At 34.9% G+C, this 12,144-nt stretch overlaps 1 protein-coding gene across 1 annotated transcript; it reads left to right on the forward strand.

The window, feature by feature from the left end:
* Nucleotides 1-2,847: 2,847 nt before the first annotated feature.
* LOC108575097 (sterol O-acyltransferase 1) lies at nt 2,848-11,937 on the forward strand. The gene is made up of 9 exons (XM_017937813.1): nt 2,848-3,104; nt 3,807-3,880; nt 4,147-4,283; nt 5,559-5,729; nt 6,079-6,227; nt 6,314-6,453; nt 7,158-7,321; nt 8,405-8,678; nt 11,104-11,937. The coding sequence occupies exons 1-9, from the start codon at nt 3,023-3,025 to the stop codon at nt 11,521-11,523; spliced, it is 1,611 nt and encodes a 536-aa protein (XP_017793302.1). The 5' UTR covers nt 2,848-3,022; the 3' UTR covers nt 11,524-11,937.
* Nucleotides 11,938-12,144: the final 207 nt, after the last annotated feature.

Genomic DNA, 12,144 nt, shown 5'->3' on the forward strand with positions numbered 1-12,144 from the left:
GAAGCCAGATATAACGACCATTATACCCATTGTTGGCCTGTTATCTTTTCTAAACGTCTCGAGTACATAGAAGACGCGGCGACGAAAGAAGATGACGGATTAACTCCACGCTGTATAATCCACACCGAGCAAGGAATATTTTCAATTTCTACGAATGTTATCGTCGATGAATATTAATCATCAACGAAGAATTTTTTGTCTCGCTGTTACAGTCATTTGTAACTACTTTTTTCTCTTTCTTTCTTATTTTTCTCTATTTTCAGATTCGCGTAAGTTATTACTCCTAGTACTTCCTTCTTTCTCGTTTCCTTGAACTGAGATAAACTTTGCGTAACCTATAATTCTCACTTCCTTTCTCCTCATTTCCTCGAAATATTTTACAGCCTCGCTCGTTATATCCTTGAGTGGACATTTTTCAACTTGCTTTTTTCATTATTCCACTTTTTTTCTGTTAATTATTTTTTTAGGTGAAATTTCGCGAATAAAAGTTCGAAAGAAGGCTGTTTCTCTTGTACTGGATTAATGTCAATGCCAACTTTTGCTGCGACGATTAAATCAGTACGAGTTGAAACTGGTTAGTAAATGTAATCGGTTAAAATTTCATTCGATGCACGCGGTTCGTATCGTTTTAACATTTAATGGACTGTGTAATTTATGTGTATCAACGTTTGTCTCCCTGCGAATGATAAATACCGTTTCATTCGTCGGCTAAACGATAATAGGTGAAGCAATAGAATTTTCTTTATCTGTTAAACAGATTCATTGTTGTTTGTATACACATTTAACGCGCAGAATTATCGATTCGACTAATGTTGCCAGTCACAATAATTCATTCATCTTTCGAATCTCTGTTAAATTAATGTTATTTATGTGTAAGAATATTATTTAGCGTTTACACACGGTAGGCGTGTAATCATAAATAAATGAATATTAAATTATTTCCAAAATTTGACGATATTAAAAATAAATTAATTCAGGGTCGAATGAATCGTATTTTAGTTGAAGTTAAATTGAACGTGTATTGGACCGTGATATTAGCATATGCAAACTGAACGAAAATTTCATTTAATCTCGAGTCTTCTAAGATGAATTAAATATAGCTTTAGTAACTAAATGGACGAAATAAAATGGAAACTAAAAGCAAAAGCATACTACGTAATACAGTTAAACTGACCCCAATTCAAGATTATGTAAGTTTAAAAACATTTGTTAGTTTATATGATCTTTCACCTAAATCAAAATCTAATCGGTTTTACAAAATAATTCACGAAGCAGAATTTATTGTAAATAAATGTAAAATCAAATTTAACTCATATTTTTCGTTTAATCGACGATCTTTCTCGTATTGTTAACATGATACTCGCCGCGTAATTATGATTTAAAGGCAACCAGAAACGTTACATTTTGATACCATCATCGTATGATTATACAATTTCTTTATTAACTTCTCCAATTGCAGAGTAGCATTGACATAGATACCGAAATGATATCCAATTTATGCGATTTTGCTTAAATATACTTGTACAAGTAGAGTACGTGGTTATCTGTATATGTACATATTTTACAGTTATATTTCTAGATATCTACAAATATGTTTTACATCGATATAAAATGAAAACACGTCCAACTTTTAACGATATGATAAACCATGGCTCGAGTGATCGATTTAAACGAGAACCAATCATTCCTTCGAAGCAATCACCTCTTTCTATATTTTTCAAGCAATAAAAATACACAAAGATTGTATTAAATTAAATTTCTTCGATTACTGAAAAACAGTTTTAAACATTTCACTTAACGAACAATTGTACAACATAGTAGAGACTTCCATAAGCATCCCAGAATTTTCCCAAATTTTTTGAAAGCCTAGAACAGTAAAAACGAAATTAGATCGGAGTTTGAAAAAATTTTTTCTGACTTTTGTATTTCACTCTTGTATTTCTTCGATTACTGAAAAAAGTTTTAAACATTTCACTTAACGAACAATTGCACGATATAGTACAGACTTTCATAAGTATCCCAGAATTTGTTCACATTTTTTGAAAGCCTAGAACAGTAAAAAAAATTAGACTTGAACATAAACAACCGAATTTCCTTACGAAGTGTGAAAAAACACATTTTTAAAGAACAAAACTGAGCTATTTCATTAATTCCTAAAATATAAGAAAACCAACGAAAGACGTAAACGAAAATAAAGAACGTTTCCTTTCTAAGTCTCTGATCCAATAAAAACGCAACATTGCGAAATATTTCGCTTCGTGAAGCGGTATTATGAAACTGCCAAACCAAACTGTGTCTAACTGCGAAACTATGAAAAAAAAAAACGCCGCGGGTATATACAACGTGAACGCGTTTCATATAACTGGAACCTTTAACGTCGGTCGCATATCTCGGGATCTCGACGTCAGGGTTCGACGTCGTTCACGCTTCAAACGCGATAGATTCAGTAAAAGTTCAGCCGAGCCGCAAACCGCTGTTGCAATTACTTAATCAGGAGAGACGGGGGCGTGAAAACAAGTCCCGGTGCGTGTGCACTCGCGACAAGCGACGACGAATCAAAGGACGAGACTCGCGGTTGGATGAAAGAAACGCGACTGACTTTTCAACCGCGCGATCAGCTGAAAACTTCGATAAGCATTAAGAACAGCCGGGCTGTTTGTACTCTTCTCGAACCGTTCGATGAATCAGTAGCGGTTCGCGCCTCGTACAGCGTAAACGCTTCTTCCCAAACGTTCTTCAAACATCATCGAACTCGTCACGATTTGATTCTCGTTTGAGAAGAAGAAGAAAACAGGAAGACCGATTTCATTCTGCATCGGTGACTTTTTCACGAATTTTCGTCTCGATTACCGTATTTCGTTGTCCCGCTACATAAGCTTGGTTCACTAGGTGTGCATTATTCTGATATTTTTCGGGTGAATTCTCGATGGTGGAATTTCGATAGAAACCCCGTATATTTAGGATTCGTTGAAGTTTGTCGAATATGAGATGATAGATCGCTGAGTGAGCGAAAAGAGAAAAGATGGAAGAAGAAAGCTGTGTTGAGGAGCAACGTGTTCCTACAGAGAAGTTCAACAAGACCGGGGAGGATCTGAAGAAACGCGGTACGTTCTGAATTCTTCTTTTATTGACATTAATATTGTCGTTGTTGAACGAAAGATTGGACAGGCGTTTTCTTTTCTTCTTTTTTTTTTTTATTTTAGTTTGAATGTCGAAAGAATGATTGCGATAGGCGAGAGATAATAATGAAAATGTAGATTCGAGTGAACGTGGAGTATTTAATTTAAACAGCTGATCAAAATTTAAATTTGTCAACTTCATTAAAAACCAAAGATATGTTTTTTTTTCTTATAACGTTATTAAAATGAAGTAGTATAGCGACCTTTTCTGGACGTCAGAATTTAGGCAGAAGAAGACTATATAAGAAGGACGTTCTTTTTTTATTATTCAAATATAATCGTCGTGGTTTTTAATTTTCTGTGAGAAAAGTCTGTCCGCAACCTATCATTCCTACAAAATTATGCAGAAATGATTTAAAAATTGCTAGCATATTTTCGCTTTTCTTAGTCACATATGTCACTCGTAAATCGAGACTTTACAGTATGAAAATCTCCTAATAAAATGAGTCACGTATAATGAATTTTTTATTCACCTGTGAGTCAACGTGAAAAATTGCTTCTAATAATCACAGTTCATCGTTTGAAACTAGTGAAATAATTTTGGCCAAATTTCTCATACAAATACTCAATGATAATAGAAATGATTTCCTAACGAATAAAACAAATATTGCATCTTTCTCTTTCTAGAAATGGAGGTCGTCAAGCCTGAAGACAGCAGAGTGCGTGAGATTATCAGCAATGGGTTGCAGGAAGAGGTGCAGGTGCAAAATCACGCAACTTACTACAAAATAATCCCACAGATTTTATAACGAATCTGTCAATAATTATCAATTTTTAATTAATTTTGCGGAAGTGTGCCTTGTTTCAAGCAGCATCGTTAATTTCCATTTTCCTCGAACTCCGATTCTTTCGAATTCAAATAAGTTCAATGAGTTAACGAGAGAAAAATTAAAAAATCGTTCCTTATTATCTTCGTATCAGGTGAATTGTACGATTATCGTTGTTATTTTTCATTTCTTTTTTGTAGGAAATCAGACAAGACATTTTGGAGCTTGTCAACAACCGAATGAACGATATGGTATCTCAAATACTTCAGAGAGTGAACAGAATAGCTTCGAATGAGTCAAACGATCTCGTTGACTCAGAGAAATACTCCAACAGAACGTAATTATATAATCGCTCTTTTAAACCTTAATATAATACGCTTCCATTCTCACGTTACTTTCCATTTGTACTGCCACAGTTTATACTATAACTTTATATACATATAACATATTCGTTCTGTTATTTGAAATATCACTTGCAAAATTAGGCGCGTTAATCTACGAATCTCCTAGAAATTTCATTCGAATTATTTTAGATCCACTGTTCTGTTACCGTATTTCAATGAACTCCCAAAAAATGAAATATTTTTCAAAAAGAATGCTGTCAATAGTATATCAGATAATTGGATATTTTAAATTATATCGAACTCTATTTAATTTTTTTTTTTTAATTATGCATAAAACTGTTTCAAGAAAATGTTACAATTTCATTTATGTTGAGGAGAAGAGAATAATTTTCTAGAAAAAAAAAAAGAATAGGTGGCAAACTTCGAATCAGTAATTCACGCGAACGTTTATGTATGAAACGAACCTAACTCGAAGATCATTCGAGTACCACACGTGTACCTAACTGCTTTGACCCGATTTAACAAATGTACTTTACCGAGCACTATTATGTTTGTATACAATATACAGAGTGTGCTAAAAGTAATAGCGCGATTGAAAATATGTAAAATTGAAATGCAAAGTAAATTTCAATTGAATTGAGATGAAAAACAAAACTGTACTAGCATTCTCGATTTTTACGTGATTTATAGAGTACTTTATATTAAAAAATATTATCTTTTACGTACAAATTAGTAAGTATTATACTTTTGAAATTGACTGAATTCGATTGGTAAATTCTTCTTCAAAGTTTAAACCGGTGAAGATTAGTGAACTCGTCATTTAAAAATATCTTCCATATTTCCTACCATAAAATTTAAGAAAAGTTCACGTAAAATAGTGTTTTCAAGTGTTAACAAGTCGGCGGAATTAAAAAAAAAAAAAAGATAAAGTTGTACCTTCTTTTAGCACGCTTCCTTTTGCGATAAAAGTTCATAACGAAATTCGTTAAACTCAAGTGCATGTGCACTTGATTATTTCCATCAATTTCCATTTATTTTTCACTTAGTTTCATACACAAATATTTACGTTCTAAATCAATTTCTAAAATCGACTATATTCTACTCCATTTTAATTTTTTTAATTCCTATAATCCTGACAAAATCTTGGCAAAGTAAAAAAATATTACACGTCGATTAATTCTGCCATTTTTATCACACATAAGTCAATGTTACGTCTAATATTTTTTTGCCACGAATATTCATACTAAACGAGCGTAATTATCCCACAGGAAACACACGGGAAAAGGTATACTGCCTACCAAACAATTTCTCCAAAGAAACTCCCTGTTGACCGATCTATACGAGATCAAACATATTCGAACGATCTATAATCTCATAGTGGCAACGTTGATAATTCTGTTGATACACACCGCAGTTTACGATATTCGTCACACTGGCTCGTAAGTACACGAGTACTCAACGTACTCGTACTCCGTTTAACGTGAAATTCATACTAATCGTCCAGAACGATAATTATCCATTAGAGGACGAGAAACTCATATACCTATGCGTTCACAAAATACAAACTCATATTTTTAAGCAATAAAAACAGTTGGAACAATCATGAAACTCGTGCACCTATATTTGAAGAAAATGTAGCTTTCGTACAATTTAGTTGAAAAAATCGTGACCTAATTATGCAAATGCCTCCGTCAGCAAAGGGTTACTTAAATATTGCGAAAATTAAGGTTGTCGTTGTAACTGCAAGAATTTTTCGTGAAACATAACAGAGATCATTTGTCACTTCAGGCCTAATCTCGGCATCAATACAATACGAGCTGGTTTTGGCAAATTTCCAGTGGTACTTTGCGTTTGGCCACTTATGAAAGCTTCAGCTCTAGGAGTTTACGTTGCGTTCTGTTATTGGGCCACTCGTCGTCTCCAGTACTCGCCGAAATGTAAATCGACTTCGATACGCTTCTTTCCGTCTAGAGACTAGAGGAATGCAATTCTAATCGACTCATCGTTTCCTCAATCTTTTCAGCGTTTGCCAGAAAAATCTGGGATTACACGTGGCTAGCAGGCATGATTCTTTACGAAACTCTGTTATTTATGATTCCAACCAAAGCTGTGCTGGACAACGATTTACCGCTAGCTTCTAGCATGATCATTCTCATGGAACAAGTATGTATTTCACAAAAATGGCAAATTAACAACAGTATCAAGAATCTCACAGATACTGAAGAGTATAGAATTTTAAAGAGTCTAGAAAATATTAATAAAAATTGAAAATAGCCTCTAATTTTCCAAATATCAATTTTTATTCGTAGTATACAACACACGCTTAATCATAAATATTCGATGCATACACTCGTCTCTTCTCTTTCTGTGTAAAAATTTTACAACTATCCTTTATAAACGCTAAGATTGTTCTACGAACGAAACACAAGTTTGCATCCTGAATTAAATACATTCAGAGAATGAAATTACGACATATCTTTTTTTTTTTTTTGCTAATATTAATATTACACCTGCAGAATGAGAGTTATATTAAAAACCTGAAATTACAATATCTCGATGATTAAAAAAAAGTTATTAGATCCAAGATCACTACGTTCGTTGTAAATCTACATTATTTCATTAATAAACAGTAACGATAAGTGTAGAAAAAAAAGTTAAAAAAAACACTAACAAGAGAGAAACGTTTTACTTGCTTCGCATTTGATCCTGAGAATCGCTTACTCTTTGTTCATGTATTTTCTTACTATGAGACATCTTAAGTTAACGCATACTCTACTAAGTCTACCGAGCATAATCTCATACATTAATCATAAAGAAATGATCGATTCACCACATAAATCAATATTATGGAGAGTAATACTTTTTAGATCCGATTAGTGATGAAAACTCATGCATTCGTGAGAAGTGTAGCACCGAGATTTCTGTCGTACAAACCTCACTCAGAATCTTCAGCGCCAAAACCGCCTGGTTTCTCCAAGTATCTCTATTTCATGTTTGCGCCAACTTTAATTTACCAAGACAACTATCCCAGGTAAGCTCAGAATGGAACATAAAATTCAAATAAAATTACCATCACACATACCAAATTATTGATCTAATTTTCGTGAAATAAAATATCCAAAAGATTTATCTTAAAATATCCTAAAGAGTTCGTTTGAAAATTTTTTAAGAACTTGTTATCTCTGCGTTATCAACGCGACAGGTCAAATCAAGGGTAAAAACAACGACACAAAGGTACATTATCGTCTAAGTTATCATTTTCGACAGCTTCTTAAAAAAGTTATTATGACGACGTTCGAACAAAAACATGCTCACACTCTTAAGTGATCTCCCTGTTTTGTTTAAATGTCTGTCGAGATAGTAAGAGTGTTACAGTTGTACGACCACTACGATATTAATCTGCATATCGTATTATCGTTGTCTGGAGTACCTCGACTTGATAATCAGTTTATCACAACGACGTTGTACTTTGCCATTGTTACATTTCTCTTATCTGTACATCGAGATGAATATTTAAAACGTCAAAACAAATATGTCGTACTCGATTTAGAAATATTCCAAACTTATGCTGCATACTTTAGTTTACTGTAAATAAATCTGTTCAAATTAATTAATTAAGAATTTAATTAGATGCTTCTATATGGTCCACGTAAAACCTAGTTATCTTCTTTAGCTATGGTGGTACGAGGAGATTTTCATGCGTAACTTAAATGACTTCAAAGGGTGACTAAGATGGAGGAAAAATTCTTTTGATGGAAGAAATGAAAAATGAATGGAAGTTTCACGTTTGATTGAAAATTCATGAGTTTAAGGTCATCTTGAAGTTATATTATTATGCACATTTAAATGGACATAAAAAAATCATAGGTGATTTTGAAGAAAAAGAAAGAAAAACAGACAAAATTGGCATTTATAAAGAAAATTATTTCCCATCTTTGAAACCATTTAAATTACGTATGAAATTTTCTGGTGCCACCATAGATAGAGAGGATAATCAGGCGACTTGTTTTACATGGCCCACCCTGCACGTAATAATTACTATAATTGCTATAATTACAGCAGAGATAAATTTTTTAGTTCTAAAAGAAATGAAATGAAATGTTGGATTCTCCAGGTCAAAGAAGATTCGATGGAACGTTATTGTGTCTAATTTCGTCGAAGTATTGACAATCATCGTCTTCGTGGCGCTTCTCTACGAACGTCTGCTATACCCAAATTTTCGGGACTATGGAAAACAACCAATAGAACTGGGAATATTAATACTTAACATTCTTAGCTCTATGCTGCCTGGAATTCTTCTGTTCCTTTGCGGTTTCTACCTTCTCCTGCACTGTTGGATGAACGCTTTCGCTGAATTACTGCGATTTTCCGACAAAATGTTTTACAAGGTAAATTAAATCTAATTTATCTACGGACAAAATGGGACGAGAAATGTTTCAAGATTAACATTTTGTTTCTTTAAAGTAAATATTCAAAGATTGTCACTTTTTTCGTTATTATGGTATAATAACTATTTGAAAAACGTTGTCGCTCAAAAGAATTCTGGAATAAACACCGGAAATTGGTTCAACTTCGTTGAATGAACAATTTAATTAAATTTATACGGTTAAAGTATTCACGTCTAAAAACAAAAATGTATATTATTCTTTATAGCTATCAGACGAAACAATTCATTAGTTTATGCCAAATGGTAAACGCTCGTAAAAATTTTATCGTCGTCATTACGCAATGCTGAACAACCAGCTTTCACTGTGCATTTACCGACTCCAATTAAGTTTCAGAGGTAGCTAATCAAAAAACTAAATCTCGCAACTGATCAAATTCTGATAAACCAGAAGAACGTCTTCAGCAGTAATAAGAAATAATCAATCAGCCAAGTATTATTTAACAAATTACTCGAACGATAATGCCATCGGTTTTCACCATTCATACATTTTCAACATCATACCGCCACCTGATAAAACATGATCTCGTTATCGTTACAACACGTACCTTCGACAAACCACAAAGAAAGCACTTTTAACAAAAATCATTTGTAGAGTAACTGTACCTAATATGGAACACCTGATTTTAAAAGCTTGCCAAACATAGAGACATGCCGTTTCTTCTAATGAAACTAGCACGAGAAAATTAATAGATATTCGTATGTTAATAGTTCAAGTGTCTTGAAGTCATGGTAAAAAATGTAAAAAAATTGAAAAACTGGTACCTAATATGGAACACCTAGGAAATTTGTAAAGAAATCTCAAAAAATTTAATTTTTATTAGGAAAAATGAATATTTATACAGGGAAAACATTTTTTTATGTGCCAATCAATGCATATGAGAATTCTCTTCAAAAAAGTATTAGAGGACTTAGGTCGAAAATTGATTAGCTTACAAGTTACGAGTTTTGTCCCGAACGCCCATATACGCGAAACACTGTGTGACGGCAAAAAACCATTTCTCTAAGCCTTATAAAAGTATCGGTGCAAAGTCAAATTCTTTTGACAGCGACACGACGATGATAACCGAGAAGTCACGCGTACGCATTTGCTCGATCGCGCGCGGATCAGCCTGTTCTTCGTCCCTGAGCGCGCTCTGATTGGCCAGTGTTTTTCGCGCGAAACACTGTGTGACGGCAAAAAACCATTTCTCTAAGCCTTATAAAAGTATCGGTGAAAAGTCAAATTCTTTTGACAGCGACACGACGATGATAACCGAGAAGTCACGCGTACGCATTTGTTCGATCGCGCGCGGATCAGCCTGTTCTTCGTCCCTGAGCGCGCTCTGATTGGCCAGTGTTTTTCGTTAACACGTTAAGCGCCGTGTCAGTCACCGGTGACTGACACTATGCCTTCCCGTTCAGGCCGCCGGTGACTGACACTATGCCCTCCCGTTCAGGCCGCGTCAGTCACCGGTGACTGACAGTATACTTTTTGTTAGTCGTCTTCTGTTTATATAGTTCGCATGAGCCACTTGACGGCCGAGTGTGGCGTGAACGGAACTGTGTGAGGTGTTCGAGGAGTTACGGGACACCCTGTATAGATGGAAGAGACAAATAAACTATATTCCATCTTTTTGGAACCTTGAGCCAAGACTTTCTTTTCATTTTTGGTGCTACAACTTCCATCTATTACATAAATAGCATAAAACTATGTGATATATTGTAGAACAATAATACAATGTACTTATAATGGTAAAAATATAATATTAACAAGGAACATGCAACCAATATGGTTCCAAAATTCCATATTAGGTACACACGTATTTCTCCAGGAAAACAATAATCATACTAAGAAGAAGAAAAGTTTAACTATAAATTTCTTCTGATGACTCGAAAACAAACATGTTTAACGATAAATCATAGAAAAGTAATACGTCATTACAAAAAATTTCACTGTTTAACTCGTCTCTCAAAAACTTTCATACCAAATCTCAAATATGATTCTCTTTTCTTTTTAATGAAATATCTTACACAATTTTCCTACTTATTCGTCCAAATACTGCGGTGTTCCATATCCAGCACACTTACCCTAATTACCTCCCAAACTCCACAAAAATAAATCACACGTACTCGATAAACGCTCCCGGAACGTTCAGGACGGAAGTTCCTCAGCCGACACGTCTGAGTCATCGAAACCGTTACACAGAATCGTTTCCACTAGATTTCATCATCGTTCCTTCCAATCTATCAACGGGGTATTGTAACATTCTTACGTTCTACCGAGCGTTTATCGATTCAAGGACCCTCTCTCTCTCTCTCTCTCTTCGTATATCCAGCACGCTGACGAAACACCCGGAGAAATTATGTCCCGCTGGTTTGAATTGCAGGACTGGTGGAACTCTGACTGCTACAGCGTCTACTATCGCACCTGGAACATCGTGGTCCACGACTGGCTCTACACTTACATATACAAGGATATGTACGAGGTTCTAACGCCCCGTAACAAGACACTACCCGTTTGCGTTGTGTTCGCCATCTCCTCCATCTTCCACGAGTACATCCTTTGCTTCACCGTACGCTTCTTTTATCCGGTGATGCTGTTCATGTTCGGTGGCATCGGTCTCACTGTTGTATTCGTACTGAAGACAGCCGGGAACGTGTTCTTCTGGTTCAGCCTTAGCGCGGGCAGCGGCGTGATGGTCAGCTTGTACTGCATGGAGTATTACGCCAGGGAGAATTGTCCATCGTATCGGGACGATTTCTGGGATCTTGTTATTCCGAGAAGCTGGACGTGTATCTTCAAGTGAGGAAGGGATCGTGACCGTTCTGAAGTTCACTCGGGGAGAAAGTTCTGATAATGGATGTGTGTATATGTCTGTGTCTGTCTGTCTGTGTGTGTGTTGCGAATTAAAGAGGCTGATTTAGAGATTGTGCAAGGTACAATGTCTGATACGTAAAACGAAGAAAAAGGAACTACGGGAGTGTTTGGATTGGTTGAACATGTTCGTTCGTTGTTACGGATTAAACGGTTTCTCCAGAAAGACTCGTTGTGACTAGTATTGGAGTCTGGTAACTAGAAAGTGTGTACGGGAAGATATCGGTAATTATGAGATACTGGCTGGTACGAAGCGCACGTGAAACCACATAAATTAGTACAAGTAAATGTAAGGTATCTGAAACAAAACAAATGAAACAAGGAATAATGAATGAAATTCGTGGAAGAGAAGAAAAATGAAATGAATTAAATTGTAATATTTCGATAAATAAAGAATAAGGTTCTTTCGAAGATATAACAAAGATGAAACAATTTCATGTGAAACATCGATGTCATTTTTTTGTTCTTTATACTGGATGTGTATAGATATATGAAATATTAAAATAAACCATCTTTATTTGTTTGTTTTTTGTATTTACTCCTCTCTTGTTCT

This window comes from Habropoda laboriosa, unplaced genomic scaffold, assembly GCF_001263275.1.
Source record: "Habropoda laboriosa isolate 0110345459 unplaced genomic scaffold, ASM126327v1 scaffold258, whole genome shotgun sequence".
Lineage (NCBI taxonomy): Eukaryota > Metazoa > Arthropoda > Insecta > Hymenoptera > Apidae > Habropoda > Habropoda laboriosa.

Excerpts from the sequence above, each read along its gene's own strand:
- LOC108575097 (XM_017937813.1), top strand. The coding sequence starts at position 3,023 with ATGGAAGAAGAAAGCTGTGTTGAGGAGCAACGTGTTCCTACAGAGAAG. Across the intron at positions 3,881-4,146 it reads GGTTGCAGGAAGAGGTGCAG|GAAATCAGACAAGACATTTT; the intron begins GTGCAAAATCAC and ends TCTTTTTTGTAG. Across the intron at positions 5,730-6,078 it reads GATATTCGTCACACTGGCTC|GCCTAATCTCGGCATCAATA; the intron begins GTAAGTACACGA and ends TTGTCACTTCAG.